Source organism: Cheilinus undulatus, linkage group 13, assembly GCF_018320785.1.
Source record: "Cheilinus undulatus linkage group 13, ASM1832078v1, whole genome shotgun sequence".
Lineage (NCBI taxonomy): Eukaryota > Metazoa > Chordata > Actinopteri > Labriformes > Labridae > Cheilinus > Cheilinus undulatus.
Window position 1 is genome coordinate 33,890,776 of NC_054877.1, and position 24,912 is coordinate 33,915,687.

General features: G+C 39.7%; 1 protein-coding gene across 1 annotated transcript; it reads left to right on the forward strand.

Moving 5' to 3' along the window:
- The first annotated feature begins 537 nt into the window (after positions 1-537).
- mfsd8l2 (major facilitator superfamily domain containing 8-like 2) lies at positions 538-23,226 on the forward strand. The gene is made up of 11 exons (XM_041802362.1): positions 538-613; positions 837-1,022; positions 3,654-3,716; positions 3,830-3,949; positions 4,193-4,272; positions 4,757-5,039; positions 11,916-11,989; positions 17,493-17,706; positions 18,642-18,764; positions 18,947-19,077; positions 23,146-23,226. The coding sequence occupies exons 1-11, from the start codon at positions 538-540 to the stop codon at positions 23,224-23,226; spliced, it is 1,431 nt and encodes a 476-aa protein (XP_041658296.1).
- The last annotated feature ends 1,686 nt before the right edge of the window (positions 23,227-24,912 follow it).

The following is a 24,912-nucleotide window of genomic DNA, read 5'->3' on the forward strand; positions in this document are numbered from 1 at the left end:
GTCTCTTTCTGTACAAGTGCAAAGACATATAAGAGAAAACTAGCAGGGCAGGTGTATTTCTTCCACAGGGTTGTAGGTGGGATTCAAGTACTTTTGATGAAACTGAAGCAAACACCATTAAAAATGTATGAAGCTCAGTGTACTTTACCTCACCTGGTAACCTGAGACATTGCCTTGACCGTGAGGCTCATGGTGTGGTGCAGCACAGTGGATGTGACTCAAACAGAATTTCATCTTCAACATAAAAGTCTAATGGAAACCAACTGCTGCAATCAATTCAACACGGACCGTGCTGTTATGGCTGTTGATTGGTGAATTTCTTCATGTTTTTTTGGGTCTCATCCCAGCTTATTCTCCACTTTAAGTGAGGCCTTAAGATCTGAAACGACCCTGAAAAACAGTGAGACAAATTCCTCTGATTACCCAGACCAGCAGTTGTAATTGGAAGCACAGTGTCTCCTGTTATCTGATTACGCCGCTGACCGTTTGTGAGCATCAAACGCCAATAGAGCTCGGTGTATAAAAGGCAGAAACAGGATGGATTATCACCAAAAGAGGAACCTAACTTTTCTCACCATTGGACTGATATTTATGCTGAGCGGCATCGAGTACGGTAAGCTCATAATGACAGCTTTATGGACTTGAAGACACGAGATAATGGTCTCATTAGAGCAGAATCTGCCTGACATTTTGGCTGTGAGAGCACATCACAGAGGATACAGCCTCTGCTTTAATTGAAATCTGTTTTGCTGTGGTTAAACGAGGCTTGTCAGTTATTCGTCTCCCTTATTTTCCTCCTCGCCCTTCCTTCCCTCATCTCGCTCTGCTGCTCTCAGCTGTCATTCTGCCAACAATATGGAGGTATCTACAGATCCTGGAGGCCCCCCCATACTTCCTTGGTCTGGGTCTGTCAGCCTTCAGTCTGAGTGGGCTGCTCACAGGCCCCCTGTTTGGCATCTGGTCAGACCGGAGCAAAACTACAAAATCCATCATCCTTTTTTCTAATCTTTTTGAGATTGCTGGTGAGTAACTAAAGCACAAGACAATGTTTCTTAATTGGACCCAGAACAGATTAAAAAAAAAAAAAAACACTGGGATGTAAACTAGAGTTGAAAATGGTTTCGTTGTTTTTCTTCTAAATTCTGTAAGTCAACATCATTGTAAATGAGGGAAACCTCTATGATCCTTGACATTTAAATAAAGTTTGATGGTGATGATGGTCCCAAAAGTCCCAAAATTCCCAAGAAAACTGACTGTTTACCTCCAAACTTGGATACAGATGCAAATTGCTTAAAAAAAAAAAACAACTGACAAATTCCTAAATGTCCAAAAAATAAGAAAATCTGTAAATATCTTTGACTTTTTTTTACTTTATTGGTGAGAAATAACAGAATATACCTACACAGTGGTATACCTATGCTATACAAGTATGACACAAGGACAGTGATGATGAATACAAAGAAGAAAATTACATTAAAAATTAGAAAAAAATGGAAAAACGTGAAGAATAATGGAGAAAACATGAGGAAAAAATACATCAAGTTGAATATTGTCAGAAAAATTTCCAGGAGGGTTCTCAAATTTCTGATGGAAGTTGCCAATAAAAGCTTTGGAAATCCTTGGAAATTTATAGAAGTTCATACTAAAAAAATCTAGAAAATTACCATAAAATTCTCTCTAATTTCCTCGTGATTTCAAATCAAATTTCCTGAAATTTTTCAAACCTTAAATAAAAAGACACTAACATGAATAACTGTTGTTTGAAACTTAAATTACAATAATTGTTTGGGCAAAAATAACTGGCACTGGTTTGAACTGCACAAGGAATTTTATGTAAGCTATTTCAGTACTTAGCAGGATTTTTTTTTTTAATTTTCTATATAATATTTCATGCGAAGACACAAGTTTAACCTGAAATTCATCCAAATGATGAACCTACCAGTCCTCTGAGTTATTTTACAAAATCTTTGGAGGGTAGTAATTCATAACGCCTGCAGCACCTAGCGTCTTTACTTATTTGCAATAAAAGGTAAAAAACAGGTGTGTAAAAGTGTAATAAAAGCATCCCAGTCATAGTGACTAATGCACAATACCCCGGTTGTTCAGGTATTTGGTTTAAAGCTTAAGTTTACCAAATAGTCATTATGTCTTGTATAATACAGAAAACCCAGAAATGTGTTGTTGGGTGCTTTGCTAGCAGTACAACACAAACAATGCTAAATGTTTACAGTTATGCTACAACTACAGAAAACTACCTAAGAGTTGATGCTAATCATTCTGCTTGCTCACATGTAAAGTAGGCAGAGTTACCAAAATATCAATTTATTTTACTCTGTTAAAAACTTAAAGTGGCGAGTGTAGCTGAAGTTCTATGGGCAAAAAATCTAAGTGAACATAACAGTGAGTTTTCAGGGATTTTTATGACTGGTATTTTCCCACAGCTTTATAACCACAGGGTTCAAAATCTGGTCAACAACACAATAATGAAACAGCACAGTAATACAGTTAAATGGGCTACAAGAAGCCATGCTAGCAGCTACTTCCTCTTCTTTTACTGCTACTGAAGAGAGGCTTAAGCTAAATGTTAGCATGCTAACGTGCTCATGAGTATAATCTGTGGATGCTAGTCAATAGTGTGTGTACTGTTTGTGTTAAAATCTTACATCGTGTCTCAAATTGCATACCTCTGTATTGAATACTAATAAAAAATGTTCACTCAGTGTGCTCACACCCAGTAGTAGTGGACATATGCTGTTAGCAAACCAGTGCGCTAGCTAACGTTAGCATCTGCTAGCTAGCTAACATGTTACCAGCAAAGGCAGAAGATTAAATCAACAAAAGAACATTTAAGAACAGATAGGTTCATTTTTCTTAAAGTGAATAATGTTAACATATAATACAAGTTGTATGGATCTAATAGTGAGTGAAAATGGCCGTCAAATTTCTATTATAATTCCCTTATGTCTATTTATTACTTTATCAGGGTTGCTAGGTCTGTGTGACAAAATTATCCCCATGGCTGATTACAAAAGAGCCCAAAACCAAGCCAAATATTAAAATTTAAAATAAACCAGTAAAACCTCTGCCACACCACATATTGCTTGTGTGTGCAAAGGCGTGCTGCTTCTGTGTGTGGCGTGTATGTCTATGTGCCTGTGTGGCGCAGTGGATCTTTGTTTTTCTGCCAGGTTCTATGTTTTCCTGCTTTTTTTGCTGATTGATTTAGTTATATTTTAGGGTAGCTGTGACAATTTATTCTGCTTTGCATATTAAATACATATATATAGGACATCAAAAATGGGTTAGCTCAACTGGCGAACAAAAAAATCTACCTGCGACAGTACGTAGAAAGTAGCCTAATTCTGCGGGAAAAATGCAGACCTGGCAACCCTGTACTTGATATTAAAAAAAAAAAGAAGCCAAATAAGAAAACAGAGGCAGTTAGACTGTCGTCACTTCCTGTTAGTACAAAAGCACAGTGCATGATTTGAGACATTTAAGAGCTCTGTGCTGCAGAAATGTGCAATTTGAGACACAACGTTATGTAAGAGCGCTAACATAAGCTAATAAGGGCTAACTTCTAAGTACAGCAAAGACTAAATCAGCCATTCAGCGGTGATACAGTATGAATATGTGACTTTTTTTCCCCTCAGGTAACTTCATGTACTTCATAGGATATTCAAAGTGGCTGTTGTTGTGTAGTCGGCTTGTAGCAGGTGACACACCCTCTCACAAACCCAAACATGAATGCTTATCATAATTCAACACCCTCAGCATTTACTTCATGGTCCTGTGAACGTGTAGCTGAAGTGTGATACTTTCCTCTCAGGGGTTGGTGCTGGAGCGGGCTCCTCCATCTTCGGTTTTCTTACTCGGAGCACTCGTCCAGAGGAGCGCGCCGGTATCTTTGCAGCCATAATGGCCTGTCGACAAGCTGGCCTCCTTGTCGGTCAGTTTCACTCTCTTCATCTTACCACAGAGGTTGAGGTGTCACCTCACCTCTCTGCGCCTCCTTCTGTCTTGTCAGAAACTTCAGGCACTGGGACAGATTTAGTGATGTTCTCTTTGAAGTTCAGTTTTAACTGTGAGGAAGGGCACTCAATAAAAATCACTGAGGTGGAGGCTACTGTATTCACACATCTTCTTTTTATTCCAACTAGGCTTTAAAGTGTTTCCTTCTCTGTCTCTCCAGGGCCGGCATTCAACCTGTTCCTGCGGCTGTGTGATTTCAAACTTGGGCCCTTTGTTGTGAACAAATACACCTCTCCTGGGGTAACAGCTTCCACATAATCAGTAATCTGAGGCTCTGTGTAAGCTTTATGAATACAGAAACAATCCTCAGAAAAAATCGCTCAAAATTCTACACTATAGGCTTTTCTCACATGTATTTTGTTTCTTTGTTCTGCTCTGAGGTAGAAAAATACAAAACGCCTGCAGCCATACTCAGGCCGGTAACAACTCATATCGATCAATTTTCATCTCATGAGTCTGTGAATAAAACCTGTAGAAGAGACAAGGCTTAAATGAGATAGAACAAAGCTCCACATGCCGACTTTCAATTTTTCCACATAATTTGACACTGAACAACTCTTTTTATTACACTCTGCGGGGATACTTTTTTAAAAAACTCTCTCTATATATTAAAGAATATCTCCCTTGAGAGTTTCCCCTGATTGTCTAAAAGAAAAAAAAAAAAAGCATTTCTCTGCAGTTGAACCAAAAAACGTTAAGATTTTGGATTTCTTTTTTCTGTCAGATCTTCATGTGCCTATTGTGGGTGCTGCTCCAGTTTGTTGTCCTGGTGATGTACTGGGACTTACCACCCATAAGCTCAGAGGGGGAAGCAGTGATGTTGGAGATGAAACAAGAGGAGGGTGATGATGAGGAGACACCACTGATGGGGTCCGACGAAGAGCCAGCACAGACCTACAGAGCTGTCAGCTCTGACGAGTTGGAGAGCTCATCCTCATCCAAGATGCAGCCCTGTGGAAGAGCCTCTGCGAGTCTCAACCCCTTCAAGAACTTCAGTGCTAGCAGAGGTGAGTGAGAGGGTTTGACTTCCTGTCCTGAGCAATAACTGTCAGCTCTCCTCCACTCTGTTTCTGCTCTTAGAGAGCAGTAGGTGTCTCAGCTCAAGCACATTTCCATCTGCTCTATTGTTTCTATTGCATGAACACGCTTTTACCTGCACAGTGCTAATAAGAGCCAATTAAATTTCTATGTCAATTCAAGACAGTTTCCAGAACTATTTAAATCAATTTACAACTGAAACAACAGGAAATTCTGAGGATTCTGAGGTTTCCCAATTTCTTTTTATTACATTTTTAAGAAAAATTACCAAAAAAAGTCCAGAAATTACTGAACATTTCAGAAGAATTTCCTGAAAATTGCCAGATGAAGATTTTTAGAAGATTCCAGTGAAAATTTTAATGAGATTTATCAAAAATTCAGAAAAAAATTCTTTGGCTGCCAGGAAAATCCACCAAAATTCCTGGGGAAATTCCCAGGAACTTTGTGTGAACACCCACAAACTTAATAACATAATTCCCTTGAAATTTCCTCTGAATGTTCCCCAGGATAACTAACAAATATTCAGCAATTTCCTGGTAAATTTCCCAGAAACTTTCCCTTAAAAATTCCCTTGATATAAAATGTACCAGGGAAATTCCCCAAACTTCCCTGGAAAATTATCAGAAGAATTTGAATGAAAAACCAAAATAAATAAATACATAAAAAAATAATTACATAACATTTCTTAAAAGTCACCAGGAAAAACACACCAATATTCATTGGGAATTCCCTAGGAATTTTGTTTAAATACCCCTAAATTTAAGAACAAAACTCCCTTGAAATTTTCTCTTTAAAAATTCTCCCAGAAAATAAACAAGGTTCTTCCAGGACAGAGTCATTAGTCTTTATTGAAACTTCCAGGAAAAATTCCCTGGACTTCCCTGAATAATTATCAGAAATGTTGAATGAAAATCCCTGAAATAAACAGACAATCAAAATTTCCCATTAAAGTTCTTACTAGTCACCAGGAAGTTTGCCAAATCTCATGGGGAAATTCCCAGGAATTTTGTTTAACTACCAACAAACTTGAGAAAGCTCAGAGCTCCACAGTTCGACAAAGCGCAAGACAGGGAGCAGCGTCAGTTGATCCAGGAAGAAATAAGGGGAGCAGTGGAGGAAGAGAGGATGAGCAGAGCAGGTGGGATGAGACAGCAAGGTGCCTGGACAAAACGGGACAGGCAATGGAGTGGAAGATCACGTGGAACGATCTCTGGAAGATGGATCCACACAGCATCAGGTTCCTCATCCAGGCTGTTTATGCTGTCCTTCCAAGTCCATCAGACTTGCACTTCTGGGGCCTTGTAGAACGACCAGCCTGCCCCCTCTGTGAGAAGACTGACACGCTGGAACACATCCTGAGTTGCTGCCTGAGAGCTCTTGCCGATGGCAGTTAATGGTGATGACATGATCAAGTCCTCAGGACAATTGCTGAAACCATCTGCAGCACTGTCAACACCTGCCAGAAGACAAAGCCAACCAGCAGCACCATCCACTTTGTTAAAGAAGGAGACAAGCCATAAACACAACACCAAAGAGCATCTGGGCTGCTCTTTACTGCACAGGACTGGAGGCTGGAAGCAGACCTCGGAAAGCAGCTGCAGTTCCCCTCCAACACTGCTGAGACCACACTACAGCCAGACATAGTTTAATGGTCAGCCTCATCAAAAAAATGTCCTCATGCTTGAGCTCACCGTGCCGTGGGAAGTCATTTTGGTGCCCTAGGCGAACTTACAATTTGAACTTAAAATTCCACCTACGGCTTAAAAACAAAGGATGTGTACATAAAGTCTGTAAATATGACCCTGACTTCACTCTTATTGATACAACCAGGGTTAAATTAGTCCAGGCTGTCAGCTGTTATAGTCAATGTTTTTGGAGCGTTATGGCTGACGAGGATGTGAGTGTTTTCTTTCATGCTCCATTCAGTGCAAAAATTTGATTAGAACAGTGAAAAACCTTATTTTTCAAGGGCAGCGCTTAAGTGAACGCAATATTATAATTTCTTAAACTGAACGTAGTTTCTGTCATTCTATGCATCACGTGGATGGTCAGACTTTAGGAGGAATTGGACACGCACGCGCAGGTGCAGATGTGAGAGAGGGATGACACACTGCACTAGCAGGTGTTAATGGTCAGGAAATCAGGGGGAATGGGCAGGTAGTGTGTTAGTTGTCCGACGCAGGACTCCATCTCTACGTCCTATCAATTTAGCGTTGTGTGAATGAGGAAAAAGCAAACTTTTTTTTTTCACTAAACGTCTTGCTGGGCTCCCACTGAGCGTGTGCTGGGGGTGTGCATGGAGTAGAGAGAGCGGTGAGGTGAGGCTGGACTGTTTCACAAACGAGGGGCGCAGAGGTTAGAGGAGTGCAGGAGTTGATGATCTGTCACATTGGTGGACCTTGTTCAGGGCTCATGAAGGCGCCCCCTTCACCGTGACGCCCTAGGCAACCGCCTATATCGCCTATGCCCAAAACCAGCCCTGCTCCCAATGGCCAGTCCGCCCCTGATACTGGGGCACAGCTCATTTATACTGGGGCACGTGCCCCAGTAAAGGGGGTCTGGCGTCACCCCTGGCAGTCACTCTGCAGTGCATACGCAGCTCTCGGCATTATGGGAGAGAGGAGGAAGAGAGCCATTTACACCACCACAAACGCAGCTGAAAAAAGCGTCAAGATGGTTAAGGAAGACAGATCCGGGAGCACAGATGGTCGAGTGGTTTGGGGCGCTACCCATGTGCACGGGCAGCCTGGGTTCGAATCCAGCTTGTGGCCCTTTGCCCTATGTCTCTCCCCACTCTCTTCCCTGTTTCCGAGTCTATCCACTGCCCTTCCTCTATCAATTAAAGGCATGAAAAGGCCCAAAAATAAATCTTAAAAAAAAAAAAAGGGAGGGCAGATCCATGGGTTGCTGCTAGGGCACAGGCTGGGGTCTGATCAGCCTTGGTTGTGTAGCCTGGGTGAGGGTGTATGATGATTGAAAGATGATTAAAACACTTGATGACCCCAGGTAACATCACTGATAATGTGACCTAGTGTTGCATTTTAAAGATGTATCTGAAAACAGAACAAAATTCATTAGAATTTTTCATTTAAAATGCCCTATAAAATAAAGAAGGATCCTCCCTGGAAAAAAAATCTTTAATGAAATTTCCAGTAATGTTTCTTAAATTTCTAAATATTTTTCCAAGGAATAGTCCTATGTACATATTCAGCAGTTTTCCTTTCTCTCTAGAAAGTACCAGGGAAATTCCCTGTACTTCCCTGGAAAATTATCAGAAACATTTGAATGTAAACCCCTGAAAAGTAATCACAATCAAAAATGTTTTTTGAATTCCTCTAAAATTCCAAGGAAATTCCACAGATTCTCCAGGAAAATTACCAAAACTTCTGGGACTTTAATTTCTATAAAATTCCACAGAAAAGTGACAACAGTTACTCTTGAGGATTGCAAGAAAGTGTTTTCCCACTTCCTAGACAATTTTCAAAAATGTGTTAAGGAAATATTCCAAAAACCCAGAGAAAATTTGAACTTGAAATTCCCAGTAAAATGTCTAAAATATTACAACATTCTCAACATATCCCTCCAAAAAGTTGAGAAGCTCTTAGAAATGTATGCAAAACTTCAAAGTAAAAACATCTCATATCCAGGTGTCTTACAAGATTTTCCCATACAAAGTCCTTGAAAGTAAATTGGAAATTCTAACACACTCAAACGAAAATTCTCTAGAGCTGTAGATGCCTGAACCCTGGGATATTCTGGAAATTTGGGGATTTTTTCCACAAATCTCTTTTAAAAACTTCTAAAACCTCAACAGCTGTAAAATCCCTTGAAAAATTCCACCAAATACTCAGGAAAATGCCTGCACATACACTTTAACCTGAGCAAATACCTTTTCTTACTCACACCTTTCATCCCTTAGGTCCCTTTAAAAAATTCTGTGTAGCACGTGGGATCAGATTCCCTGAGTATTGATTGCACTCGTGTGTCTGGTTCATGTCATTGTGTATGTATATGTATGATGTCAGATGTCTTATTGGATTACGTTTACATAGGATGCACACGCTTCTTGTGTGTCGTTATTGATTAGCTTTTCTCTACTTTGTGGCAGTGTGTGCGGGTTAGAGTGTGTGTGTCAAACCTCTGCATTGATTCTCTCACTCTTTGAACATGTGGCAAAAGGGAATGGCTTGCAGACTTCCTCTTCTATTGACTGGCTGGCTGTGGTTGACTTGTGGATGAAATGGAGACAGAATTGGTGATGTGACCAACAGTCTTCCTATTGATTCCTTTTTGTTGTGGAGAAAATCTACAGTAGGAGAAACTCTGGGGTGAAACTGGAGGATGTCTGCAGCTCTGGCTCATACTGTATGATACGCTGTGTCTGTTAGCCATTACACTGAGTCTGGTGTACACTCTCTGAATTATTGATCCTCCCTGACTTTTTCTGTATGAGCGAGGAATCTTTAACACCCAGGCACATCTCTCACCTTCTTTCATCAAGTTGTTGCTTTTCTGGTTGGGTTTATGAATCATATACAGCCTAAGTTTAGTGAAGATAAGTATTGACAGTTGATAAATGTAAACTGATATAAAATACTTTAGGGAATGTGCTTTCTTGCAGATGTGAACATTGATTACATACATCTCTTAACTGATTATGCTCACTAGTCAAAGTAAATATTTACATGATATTTTCACCAATATAAAAACATTGAGCATAGTTGGAGAAGAATAGGTTAGGTTAGACATGGGAGCATATGTCAGTTGCACTTTGCTGTGTCAACCTTTGTCCTGCACTGCTCAGGCCTCCTGATGGCCATCCTCCAGGCCTGCGCCAGGCTAATGCCCCATCTCTCCAGGTATCCTCCCAGCGTACACCTCTAAGATGCATGCAGTCATCCCTGGTGGAGTAAGATACCAGTACAAATATCAATCATATGTTATGACATTGATAAATTTGGCAGGCCAAATGAAGCCAAACTGGTCAAACTGTCAAATGAAGGGCTGTTTTTAAAACAAGTCAGCTCTGAGCTGAGCCAAATGATTTGCACCATACCATACCATACCATTCCAAACCATACCATACCATACCATACCATTCCAAACCATACCATACATACCATACCATACCATACCATTCCAAACCATACCATACATACCATACCATTCCAAACCATACCATACATACCATACCATACCATACCATACCATACCATTCCAAACCATACCATACATACCATACCATACCATTCCAAACCATACCATACATACCATACCATACCATTCCAAACCATACCATACCATTCCAAACCATACCATACCATTCCAAACCATACCATACCATACCATACCATTCCAAACCATACCATACCATTCCAAACCATACCATACCATACCATACCATACCAATCCATACCATACCATACCATACCATACCAAACCATACCATTCCAAACCATACCATACCATACCAAACCATACCATTCCAAACCATACCATACCATACCATTCCATATCATACCATACTATACCATACCATACCATACCATACCATACCAAACCATACCATACCATTCCAAACCATACCATACCATTCCAAACCATACCATACCATACCATACCAAACCATACAGTGCGATACCATACAATGCCTTATTGTCACTATACTGTTATGCAACACAACAAATCAAAAGTACAGTGGCTCTCCTGTAGTTCATCCATAGACATCAAAAATAGCGTATGTCTAAGAATTACTGATTGAAGTTTAATGGTAAACATAAGGACATAGATGTTCAGTTTCAACATACCATGTTTACTCTCCTATCAAATTATCAAATTTCGATACCACTTTAGACTTAGTAGCACTAACACTTCAGTTATGTTTATGATTATTTGTTTGAGATCTGCTGATAAATCTGATAACTCTACACATGAAGAATAGCCTTCTTTTCCTCCCTTAAGGATAATCACATTTGACAACAGCCAGTAAGACAGAGTAAAAATGAGTTAAACTTTAATCTTACACTTAAATTTCTCACAGATGTTTTTTGTCACACACTGATGACAGAAATATGGTTGAGCCTGTAAGGGTGTGTCTGAGTAATTTAAGATGACGTTTTTGGAGCTTCACTTACATTTGGGAACAAAAATCTGCCATCTCTATGATGAATTTTTTAAAAACTTTCTCTTTTAAGTGCACAGACTTTGTGGAAATGCTATAACACATGCTGTTTAACTCCTTTAATCTTATATTATAATGTTTAAACCCACACCAACTTACCAAACAAACAAGTTAATTGAAATAAAGCCATGTAGGATAAACACTTTCTATGCAGTAGTTAAGTAAATGTATTCATATAAAAAGCTGAACAGAAAGAACTGGACCATAGTAGATCACACACTGTAATATCAAGCCATTCCTCCAGCCATCTGGCACCTTCTTCCAAATTTAGCAGCGAGCCCGGCTCATTTTTCCTCCTCTCCAAGACCATAAGGGAGTTTTTGTTCCAGGAAAAGCTGGTATCAAAATTTAGATTTTATTCTTTTTTTATTGTGTTATCCTGTTTTGGCCACAAGAAGCAGGGAACACAGAGATCTGTCTTATCTGTAAAAAAGAAATAGAAGTCAGTTTGTTGGATCAACATGACCAACTGGCTGGGATCATCACGCCTGCTTCTTTCAATCCTAAGATTACAACTTCTAGATTTCAAGGTTTTCTGTTCTCTTCAGACTTCTGTATCCCAGCCAAAGTTAAAAGTTTGTATTTAATGCCACCACTTGGTTTATGATTATCTCTCATTCCTTGGTATCTCTCTCTTTCTCTCTGTGTGTCTCTTCCTGTGCAGAGTTCATGAGAGAGGAGGTGGTTGTTCTGCTCACGGCTCAGTTCATCACTCTCTTCAATCAGACAGCTCTGGAGGTGAGAGCAGCTACCGTTGAGATCCATCAGCTGGAGTTTCCAAGCATTTCACACAGTGTCACACTATCTTACCTCTAGCTTCATCCAAACTGAACCTCACCTGCTACTACCTGCTTTTCTTTCACAAGATAATCTCTAATCAAAATAATATGACAAGCTGATGCAACAAAGGTACATAATCTGTCCGTTTGCCCCTAACTTGAAATAAAGAGGCCACCTCTCCTCTCGTTAAACTCTGCTTTCTGAGTAATGACACCATCCTGACCGGGATTATGTAATCACTGAAATTTCAAAACAGAACCGCTCTTTTGATCTAGACTGAGTGAGGCCTTTGATGGGTTTAAAAGGTGCTACTTTCTGCTCTAATAAGAATCTCCACCTCGGTCTAGCTAACCAGGCTTACTCACATCATCATCAAAAATTCAAACAGTAAAAAATGGGCCATGGTTTTAGAATATTTAGGAGATTGCTATTGATTTAAAAGCTTTTTTAGCATTTATGATCTATTGTCTCATTCAAAATAACACATCAATTTAGATTAAATAATTACACAAAAAATTCAGTGCATATTATTTGCTCTCAGATGTGATATGTTTCTGTTAGTCAGTGATGCGCTGTGCATTTCAGTGCTATTCTACTGCAACTGTACCATCCTGCCACAACATCGCAGCTGTAGGCAGTTTGGCCGCAGATCATGAATCTTAAACACCCCCTCTCATGGACTGTTACCATGAGACACCGCCTCTGTCAGAACAGAAGTGCTGTAATTTGTAAGCCCAACTTATTTCCAGTTGTAGAGTTATTTTTATAACTTTAATCATAAACAGAGTCTGGCAGGTACGTTCATGAAATAACCACATTGCTATCATTACGGACAAAGAAACATTTCATAATAAAAGAGTTTTATTTCAGTTTCAGTTTATTTAGTTCAAGATTTCTACGAGTTCATCTCAACTGTTCATAATTTGAGTTCAATTTCTCTTAAAAAGCTGGTGATGAATCCTGATGCCAGACCAGTTGAGAACCACTGCCCTGATCCAGTGGTAAATTATGTATGAACCTGTTTAATAAGCAGAAATGCAAACAATGTCTCTCTCTAGCTTTGTAAGGTTAGGATAAAGCTAGCATAGCTATGCTCACTTTATCGTTAGCATTACTACATAAGCCAATGTAGCAAAGTTAGCTTCAGCAACATGAGCTCTACTAAACATAGAAGAAGTTTGCGTAGCTACATTAGCTAAATAGATAATGTAGTTACTTTGGTCCCATAGCTAACAATAGCTTTGTAGCTTGGTTGGTATAAATATCCATGAGCTTTGTGAGCTTTAGCTACATTAGCTACATAGCTCTGTTATCTACGTAGATTACGCTGCTTATGGAGCTATGTAATTTACATTACAACGTTTTCATGGAGGACATGCTTTTTCCTGTAAGCAGACTTTTTACTTGGCTTTATTAAAGTCCCTGTAAAGTGAAAAAAAAAATCTGTCTTTTAGGTTTGTTGAATGACAGGCCGCTGTGTTATGAACTACCAGACCAAATTTCAGTCATGAAAAACATCATCACTGCTCTAGGATGATGTGGGCGTGTCGATTGATTGAGCTGAAGCCACAACCACTCATGAGGAATATGAGCTTCTCAAATTTAAAAAGCTTCTGATCAGAGCGCAGCTGCCTGGCTCTCTGCATTAAATTTACTGTTTTCTGGCACAAATCTCTCTGTTTCGATACTTTTGAATGACTCGTAGGCCACTGTGGCTGAAAGAGCTTAACTTTTACTCTCTGTTTTGCTATCTCTGACCTTAATCTTTATGGGGGGGGGGGGGGGGGGGTCCTGGATCCTGGAGCCTTGAGTTGCAACACATAAGGTCTACAGAAACACTTCCTGCAAATAAGGGATGTTCCTATGTAAATAAAAGTACTTTCTGTTGACAAAATTCAGGCTGCAATTGTTTAACAATTTCAAACAAAAATTCAACAATTCAACAGACAATAGCACATTACTTCTAACTTCTGAGCTAAAACACTAATGACGCTACACGTAACAGCAGACCAGGACTTGTAATTCACATCATCAGTATTGTGATTCACCACTAAATCTACAGAACTACAATAAAAGTAAGCAAGTAATGGTGCATAAAATGCATAACAACCAGCAGAACCATGTCCACTCACCTTGTTTTTTAAAGAGTCAAACGAGTTCGCTGTGGAGCTCTGTTTCTCTGTTTCTCTGTTTCTCTGCACTGTGATCAGATAAAGATTCCCTCTGTTTCCCCAAAGTTTTCAGAAGCACTGATGTTTCTCAGAGTACCTCCCGTGCTCCCATGCTACCTTGGTGAGGTACTTCAGGTTTGCAAACCCAGCATGACTCCAAACACACTTCGATCAGTTGTAAATAAAGGTAGCCCATCAATATGCAACATTTGTCTTACTCTGTGAGCCAATAGCTACGTACCTTTCACAGTTGCTGGATTTAAACTTGCACAAAAACCTTTTCCAGACTGAGCCAGGGCTGTGAGCTGTGGTATAAGACAACCATTTTCAGGATGTATGGTTTTTCTTGAAATGTCATTCTCAAAAAGGTTTTGCCAGTAAATCCAGCATGAAATCCATTCCTTCTCCTCCTACGCTAGTGTATGTTGATAAACACAACCACTGTTGCAGAGCGCTTTTTATCAACACTAACAGTTGCTATGTTACAAAGATAACCTCTGCTCCCCTTTTAAGTGTTGGGTATCGCTACATACAAAGAAAAGTAGAATGTCAGAGGACTTAGCATGACCAAGAAATTAAAACTTTAACTACTTGTTCTACAGTATTTTAAAGGGTTCCAGTCCACAGTGTAATTATAACCTCTGCCATTTCAGAAGCTTTATTTGTTCTCTACATGTACATGCTGACACACCTGTGTTTACCTTTGCTGGCACATAGAAACTTCGTACCACCACGCCAACACATAGTAGAGAAACAGAAACAGTGCATTTGCTTGGGGGATTTTTCTGTCTTGTTTTTACATTTTTTTCTAGTTTCCTTTCAGAAACATCAGAAAGTAATTTATATCAGATCATTTGAACTGCAAAACTAACATGCTACATTCTTGTTATGACAAAAAGTAATCATAAGTACGGTGACCCTGAAGGCCAACAGGATTAATATTTTAAAAGTGCAAAATAAATTTCACAAAACAGAAATGCATTTCACAAAACACAAAAATATTTCACAAAGCACAAAATATATTTCCGGGAGGAGAAAAAAGGCCTTCTTCATATCATAAGGAGGGAAATATAATCAGAGCTGCTGGGACCTGACATACTGGAAATGATATTCGAGAGTGACACAATCGTGTGTAGATCCGTAGAGAGCATTTCAAGAATCACACAGTATGTATATCCCTTGTCAAAGTATTGCCTTATATCAGCTCTATGTCCTCTTTCATCCTGGTAAACACTTTAAATTTTGCACTAGATCAGCTATTGTGATATCCACTGGAAACAAGAAATGACTTGGGTTTCATCCAGTCTGAGACAAGTACCAGGGTCCTACCCTTTGGTTCTGGTTTCCTGAAACATATTTCGTGCTCTTTGAAATATATTTGTGTTTTGTGAAACTCAAGACCTACCTTTTTAGTCTGGCTTTTACTTGAATTTAATATGCTCATCTTAATCTGTTTCAGTAAATTCGGTTCTATCTTATTTTGTTTTAATTTCAGAATTATCTTTTAGTAGTTTATCCTCTTGTCTTACTGTCTTTCCCTAAGTTCTTCTTGAGTGTTTTATTTCCATGTTTGAGCATATTGTCGTTACCTTTTAGTGTTTTTATTCTCATTACAGCACCCTTTTATTATTTTACACTTTAACCTAACCTCCAGTGTTTACTCATTTTAAACCTTCAAGATGGCGTTTCCTCGATACGTACTGGGTACATATTTTTTCCTGTTCTACTAGTGTCTTATTTATGATGCATTTTAACCAATACTGTGAATAGATTGTCGGGGGGCGGGTTAGGGGGTCGGGCATAGTGGGTTAGGGGGTCGGGCATAGTGAGTTTGGGTCATACCCACTTTTATCTTCTTTTAAAGGTACAATGTGTAGAATTTGGCTGCATTTCACCGAACAGAAATGGTGTACATGGGATATAATGTTTATATATTTATGTAGTATGTTAAAATAAGTGCACAATCATCCCCTTTAAACTTTCGTTTTCTTTTTACAAAATTAGAAAAAAGCTTTTTAAATTTACATTACCACGGGTCATCCTCACGGAGACTGACATAACGAACTGCCATTTTGTCTACGGCTACGTTTTGGGGACAGAAAGAGCGAAACGCGATTTTTAAATACAAACCTGCCCGCCGGTCCTGAAAGCTACCTGGAAGGCAGGTGGAGAAGAAGACTGACCTATAATCTATAAAAATGATGGTTACAAAAATGTATGAATAAACCCTCACCTCATCACTGCTGTAAATGATGTCCGGCTCACGATCCTTTTTGGTCTTCACAGGCTCTTGTCGCTTAGTGATGTGACGTTTTGGTAACAGATCGGCTCATTCTAAAATCTGAACGCTAGATGTCGCGAACATGCCAAATTCTACACATTGTACCTTTAATCTGTCTGTGTGTAAAGCACTTTGTGCTACATTTTCTTGTATGAAAAGGGCTATATAGATCAAGTTTGATTGATTGATGTTAGCTTTAATGAAGCTAGAGTGAGCCATCAATTGCATAACTACTTCTAAAACAGGCCTATTTATTTAATTTAATGTATTAATTTAATACAGGTTTACACCTCTAACCTTTTTTCATTTTCATTTATGAAATATTTCTCAGTCTGAATGTGGTTTTTCATGAACATAACTGCCCAGAACTTGTTTATGAATTAAGTTGAATTAAAAACATTACATTGCACTGGCACTTGGTGTACGGCACTTCTTGTCTGACTGAGGTGGCATCCCACAGAAGTGGTCTGCAAGAGGGGGCGTCAGATCTGCAGTCTGCAGCCATTGCCAGTGGCGTTCTGTAATGATCTCATCGCATCAAAGATCTTCGGTCGTGACTGTCAGCTCTGCTCTAAATCTAGACTAGCCTGTCATAAATCTCCTCATCGTGGCATGAACATAAAATCCAAATAGAAGTGATGGGTCTAAGGCTTTCTTTTGGTGATTAAGAAGGCAGTGAAGGTCATGTCACATATCGTTCATGAAAGTTTATCACACCACAGCACAGTGAATGTACGGATGATTCACAGAGGAAGAGAAGACTTAACATGAATCATACTTGCTCCCTGACTCAATAATAGACACAACCTGTTCCAAAATGTCCATGCTCTGTCCTCTTTAATACATACCACATCTCCAAATGCTGTAGATGATGGATTTGAGATGTGACCTGTGAGTGGTATATCGGAGTTGACATTAATGCAGTGCATAGATTGCCATTGTTTCAGATTCAACTTGTATTTGAATACTGGCTAGTGAATTCCTAAAACTGCCCCTCCCTATCCTCCAGACGATGGTGACTCCTCTGACGCAGCGCTACTTCAGCTTCAGCGAGCTGGGCAACAGCCTGATGTACAGCCTGTGCGGGGTGGAGGTCATCCTGGGCTTCTTCTTCGTGCGCTGGTTGAGTAAGAAGGTGGCGGACCGCGCCGTGTTGGCCGTGGGCCTGGTCATCTGCTGTGCCGCCTGTATCTGGTGCCTCGTCTTCCTCTGCAACCCCCGAGGTGCTAACCTGTCCGGGAAAACATACAAGGACGCACATAAAGATGCACACTGGCCTAAAAATGCCTCATGTTCTTTAGCCAAATTGCTCTCTGCGTCTGTGTGGAAGCCCAGGGCAGCCATATTGGGTTACACACAGGCTGAACGTGCTCTGTAAATGATATCACTCAGGCCAGCAGGACATCACACAGGCTCTCTGGATCCTGTATGTTCATGTTGGCCTGCGTCTGTTGCAGCTTGTCACGTTTATCGCCCTCATTACATGTGACAGGTGCTGGAGCTGGGGGGAGCCGGGTATATATAACAGGATTACTGTAATCTAATTAGACAAAAATGCTATTTGTTAAGGCATATCCTGTGTTTGTTTGCTATTCATTACAGTCAGCGTTAAAGCAGACCCTCAAAGGAAAGGAGATACCTGTGGAAAAATATGTTTTCTCTTGGTCCACTAAAGAAACATGTTTGATTGGTAAAATTGCGTTTTGATGGTAAGATTAAAGACTTTCAGCTTTCAGGACCATCCAACAGTTTGAGTGGGCTCACATTCACTCAAACGTGCGTGTCTGTGTGCATGATGCAAAGCAGCAGAGAACAAAAATGTGGTGACTGCCAGTTTGGCAGTGGTTTCATTTTCAGATAGAGCTATCTCTGGTGCTGCCAAACCATTTGTGGAAAGATCTTAGAAACCGTCAGAAGGAGGGATGGATAACTGAAGTAGGATCTGTTGCACACTTTGAATCAGAATCTCTATAGATCAGGATTAAGAAGCATTTTACCGTAGCTTTAGCACACCTATAACTCATGGGTGTAATCTTGTGTATTTCAGATTATTACAGGCTGTAAATGTATTTGTCAAATGATATGTATCATTAATCATAATTTGAAGCGAATAACTGTAATCTAGTAATTCAGGGTTTCATCTTTCCACCCCTGCCAGGTGGTTATGGATGGGAGCTGTCTGCCTTCATCATCGGGGTGTTTCTGCAGCTGCTGGGCCTTCCCTTCGTGGCCGTGTCTCAGGTGTCGCTCTTCTCCAAAGTGACGGCAGAGAAAACACAAGGTTGGCTCATTTTACTCTGCCACCCTGTTTGCTCGGCTCAACATATTCAAACAACAGATTGCTGCTCAGCATATGTGAAGCAAATAAACTGTTTATACATGCTGTGTTACTGAGCCATATTTCAATGTTTCTAGATGAAAAAGTAACCTTTATTTTCCTTTTTTTTAATGATTCACCAAAAGGATTCAGCCAAGGTGTCAGACGCTCAGTGGGGGGCCTTGCAACCATCTTGGGCCCTTTGTGGGCGGGAGGATTGACCAATAATTTGTACATTATGCTCGGCATGATGCTAGCTCTCCTCTTAATGATCTCAGTAAGTAGCAACAACACTGGAAACACCTGATGGAAAACTTTTTACAACTCTATACACAACAACAGTGACTTATGACTACAGCACATGTGCTTTCTAAAAACAAGTGGCATTAGACAGTTTTCACCACTTTTTTCACCACATATGTAACTAACATCAGGAGCTGATCAGCTTCACTTTACTACTGACAGGAAAGGACTTTTTTCTCCTCTGAGCTCTACTTTTAAAAAAATTGAGTTCTAGATTTTTGGGAGTGTTTAAGAAGATTGACACCTCTCAAATGTTTGATGCTAAATATGAAGCTTTTCTCCTGAGGTTAGCTTTGCTTAGCATGAATACTGGAACCTAGGATATAAACTAAATGGAAAAAAGTATTTGGCCTCTCTTGGTAATGATTGTACTCAGGTGTTTCAATCAGACCCATTGCCACAGATGTACACAATCAAGCACCTAGCCACGTAGTCTGAATTTGCAAACATTTGTGATACAGCATGGGTCGTCCTGAAGACCTTAATGACTTCAAGCTTGGCACTGTAAAGGATGCCACCTTTGCAATAAGACGGTTCATAAAATTTCATCCCTGCTAGATATTCTACAGTCAACTGAAGTGATTTTAGAGAGTGGGGGTGTTTAGGAACAACAGACACTCAGCCATGAAGCAGAAGACCACCTAAAATCACAAATTGGGGTCAACATCTGCTCAGGCTCATGGTGTGTAAAAGTCACCAACACTCAGTCATTAGAAGATTTCTGAACTTCCACTGCCATTAATGGCAGGAGATTCATGAAATGCTCCAACTTTGTGGCAACAGTTTGGTGGAGGCTCTTTTCTATTCCAACATGACTGTGCCCCAGAGTACAAAGGTAGGACTATAAAGACATGGTTTGATGATAAAGAAGGCATTTCTTGCGTTTCTGCTCCTCTAAAGGTGGAAGTATGTGCTCACAGAAAGGACCAGTAACATACAAAAGATGTTTCAATGGATCCTCTCTCACAGAAAAATCCAAAGAAGAAACTGGAGTCCTTTTCTGCAAGGTGCAGGGAACGTTTTGATGCGCACTGCGTCCTCATCAGAGTCAAAACCCAAGCAGTGGTATGGGGCTGCTTTGCTGCTTCAGGACCTAAACAGCTTGCCCTAACTGATGAAACCATGTATTCAGCGTCGAACACCACACATTTACCAGTTAAAATATTTAGTTGGTTGGACTTGACTATAACTTGTTCACACATGCAGATCATGCCATCACTTACTGCAGTCAAAGACTGATTTATCAGTGTTAACATAGGTTCGAAGTATATTGGTGAGCCATGAAAGAGAAAGTTACATAACAGAAGAGGCCTACTGAACACAAACGTCAGAGTTGAATGAGCTGAGTCACTTCAAGGACACTCAGAGAAACTTGTGAAAGCTGGACTGAATGAAGTGATTCTCCATACAGAGGCAGTGATTTAAAGTGAACAAAAGCTTTGATGCCTACATAACTGTTCTTGAAAATATCTCTGCTTAGATTTTCATTAGAAAGTCAAAATATCCTAATCAGGAATGTATATGATGGAAAACGACGCAAAGAGGCGTTTACAAGCAGCCTCGCTGTTCATAACATCTCATTCAGTTTAGAAAGTCACCAGTAAAGAGGATCATGACATCAGTGGTTGCTAGAGCGTTTGTGTCCAGTAAGTGCTTCTGTTTGGATTTACTTTATACACTTCATAATTTGCAGGGATCTCATACTGACATCTAAAGATTTCTTAACTTTCCGTTCAGAAAATGTGCACTACACAGATTACCATAATGGGAACTCTTGGATGAGCGTACTTGTTTAGCACTGACATTCAGTAAGTATCATGCCACTATCGGCGCCCAAGCAGGCTGAGGTGTGACAGACATTGTGACATCTGTTTTATCTTAAATTGGCAGGCTTGAAAGGCCCACTCAGACTATGCGATTTTTTTTTTGGTCATGACGGCACCATGTCAGACTTTGCAACCAAAATCTTGACCCGTCTTGACTGACAGCCTGGCCACAGAACAAGCGTGATCCAAGCTCATCTGAGGTGCGGGTCATAGAGAGTGGGTCAGACTTCTGCCACAACAGAGGTGCTCTATGTGATGCTAGCAGTCTTTTTCTTTGAAAAGAGAAAAAAAAACCAAAAACAAACAATGAACAATTATGGACTCCTCCTGATATATCAAGAGGAGGACAGCATGGACCGGTGTAGGTACCAGATGTGTCTGGGCTGACAAAACTGTCCGGGGTCCTGCACTGATGGCCTCACACATGTTGACAAACCACAATGCAGCCATGTTGATGGATTGATATTTCAATCATTCAGTTTAAGATAGGTATTGTTAATGTTTTACATTAAAAGTGACGGATTTAAAAAAGATCATATTTCCTTTTTACTGTCAATACAGAATTTTGAACTTTCTTCCATTCTTTCTTTTTTCCACATTAGAAAGATGCTTGTTTTTAAAAATATTGGTTAATAAAGCAAAAGAGGGACACATCAGTGCAAAAGATCTGCTCAATTTTAAAGATTATTTTATTGCTTTATCATTTGTTGAAATATATTTTAAGACATCTATCCATCTGATATATGGCAAGAGCAAACAGGGGGTCATGGCCATGTAAGACACTGTAAATGTCATAGAAATAAACTATTTTATTATAATGATGTTTATCACACCCTCAAAATCACCTAAAAATAAGGAGGGTTGAAAGAGGATGACTTGGAGGTAAAGAGAAAGTCACAGTATTTTTAACGTTACAACGCTAATGTTAGCTTTGTGAAAGCTTCAGAAAGCTCCCACCACGTAAGCTTTCAGCCAATAATAATGCGACACGTCATCGTAGGGGAAAGGCCCTAGGACAGATCTGTGAGCCAGGACACATCTGGTACCTACTCTCCTTTAGAAACAGCTCCGAATAGAAGTTAAGGTACTAATGTGATAGCATGTCCTAATACACATAGATCCTTGGGAGAGAAAAAATTCTCTACTATTGGTAGGTGTCAGGATATACGTCATCGATGTCAGGACAGCGTGTCAAACTAGACAACGATGCAAGAAAAATTATGATATGCCAGTCTTGTTGAGTCGCTGTTGTGGGGCGTCTTGGATGCATTGTTATTATGTCACACTACACAAGTTTTTTCTCATAAACAAGGTTTGACATTAAACTGTGGTGCAACTGGGCAAAAATCTGGCTGAAATTGAGTACTCTAATGGGACCAAAATTCCTCCATTCTGATGTTAAAAACTCATTGCCAGTTATTGCAGTTGTTGCTGCCATGGATGGAACAACTAGCTATTAGGTTTAGGGGAGTTTGACTTTTTCACATGGAGCCTTTAAGGTTTGGATGGCTTTTTCCCTTCATAGATGTAATCCTCATATTAAAAGTGCCCTTTGTGTTTACCCAGGTTATCTTCGTCTTATATAAAAAAATAAAAAAAAAACATTTAAGTGTCATAAGAAATATAACACTTAAATATAAGAAATCAGGACAGGCTGATTTGCACTGAATAAGCCCTGGTAGCCCAGCTACACCAGTCATCACTGCTAAATTTCACACAGTCAGATGTTAAGTTCTTTAATTCTGTCCATAAAAAATATTAAAGTTTTAAAAGGGAAAGTGTCTGCATTGACAAGGAGTTATATGCTAAGTCACTTCCTGCGTGTTAAGCAAAGATAACCAGCTGATCATATTAGAAATATGAGTAGAATAGTTTCTCTGCCAAGAATTTGATAAATCCTCTTATCTAACTCTTGGCAAGAATGCAACTGAGAGGATAACCCAAAATGTTTTACTACTACTGCTCCAATTTCTTGCTCTCTGGGAGCAGGAATTGACATACATAGTTAATGCTTCTTATTCCCAGTGCTTCTTTTTTCCCTCCATGTCTGTGTGTACCTTCCTCATTAGAAACTAGTCAAAGCCTTGGCTCAAGACACACACTCTGCCTCCTTTTTTTCCCTCCTCCTCCTCCTTACCTCAGCATATCTTTCACCGACTTTTTTTTCCTGGTTTTCTGTATTTTCCTAAGGCATGTCATGATGTATATTTTCACAGGTTATGACAGCTCTGTCCTACGAGCGCCTGACTGAGCCCAGGGCTGTGCAGAGTGCCCAGAGCTGTGACAGTGCAGGGTAGAGCTGCTGTCTGTCTGAGGAGACACTAAAGACCAACAGAAGGGACTGGCCTGCACTTCCAACAGAATCAGTACAAGTTTACAGCAGAGGAAAGTGTATGAAAGCTGAATAAAAAATGATCAAACACATGCTGTACCTTAGAGCCTGCTGCAGAGGTGAGAAGACTTCACTTGTAAAAACACTGTACGTTGTCAGACTTCATTAGAATCCATATCACTATCTCACTGTTAATTACATTTCACACAAGGGGGCACCATTGCTCTCATATTGAATATTCAGAGGCGTAATTGAAGATGAAAGCCATTATTTTTAAACAGGACTATTTATATTCCCAGGTGTTGATGAGAAGATGAAAGAGCAGGTGACCTGTGAATCAAATTTTCATTTCTTGTCCCGATTCTTTCTTCTTCTACTTCTTCTTCTTTTACAAAAGAAAAAAATAAAACCTGTCACTGACAATGAAACTGTTGACACATTGGGTGCAGAAGTAGAGTTGTCAACATCTTAGCAGCTGCGTGTCAGTGCAGTTGATAGAAGAAGAGGGTCAAACAGAGGGGAGCTTTACCGATTTAATGCTATTTATTTGTAGTTTTGGAGCAAAGCTGCGTTTCTGTTTTAGAGCTAAAATTAAACACAAAGCCTTGAAAGCACATAGATGTTATCTGAAACTCTTCCCCTGTATTTAATGTGCAAATGAGAAGCTCCTGAATTAAAACCAAAATTCAAAAGCACTGGTTAATGAGCTGTCTCTATCTTTTTACTATAGGGGGGGATTTAAAGTTTAATTGCCTGCATTCATAATTTAAAACATGACAAGGTGTGACTGTGTAGTCAGCTGTTCTTGCCTCTATTCTCCTCTAGGATGTGCTGTATGCTACACTTCCACATGCTTTAAACAACATGAAGGTATTTTAGATTCCCTTTGTAGCAGTGAGACATGGGTTTGGCCAATCTCTCTGTTTTTGCATAACTGCAGATAAGGCTCATACACTAACCTTTCCAGTTCTCTACACTCAGCATGTGATGTTTGGCTTTCCACAAGGTTTTTTTTTGCCCCAAATGGAAATTCTAATCTGTGGGACTCGAGGACATAATATATATAAGTACTTTCATGCCTTGATCAGCGTATTCAGGTACTTGACATTTTAAGAGAGATAACAAGGAGCAGAGATTCAGGTCAAGCCTGGTTTTTACTCTCTCTGAACAGGAGTGCGTTTTCAGCCTTATTCCTGCCATCTTGTGTTTTTAAAGGAACTCTCATAAAACAACGTTCTGTTTTTTAAACCTCTGAAAACTTTCGTTTAAATCTTCAAAGCCTCCGGGATATTAAAAGTGCATGGAGAAATAAGCATCAAAGTTAAACAGGCAGCACTTTTAACATTCAAGACATCTCTTTTTCAGGGTGGCAGGGGATTATTTATTAAAGCGAGTTTATGTAATATTTCAAAGGAGAAATCAATGAAACATTAACGCATTTCTTTTATTGAAAATGAAAAGTTGAATCTATAAATTAAGAAATACCTGACAGTATTGTGGCCTCACATGGCCTGAGATTAAGTCTGTGTTCTGCTAGCAGGCAATAAAAACTTTCATATTGATAAGGCCAGGCCATGTATAATTGCTGAATTTGATATGATTACGATACGGTATGATACAATGCATTGTAATAGGGCAAGAATCAAAGCAA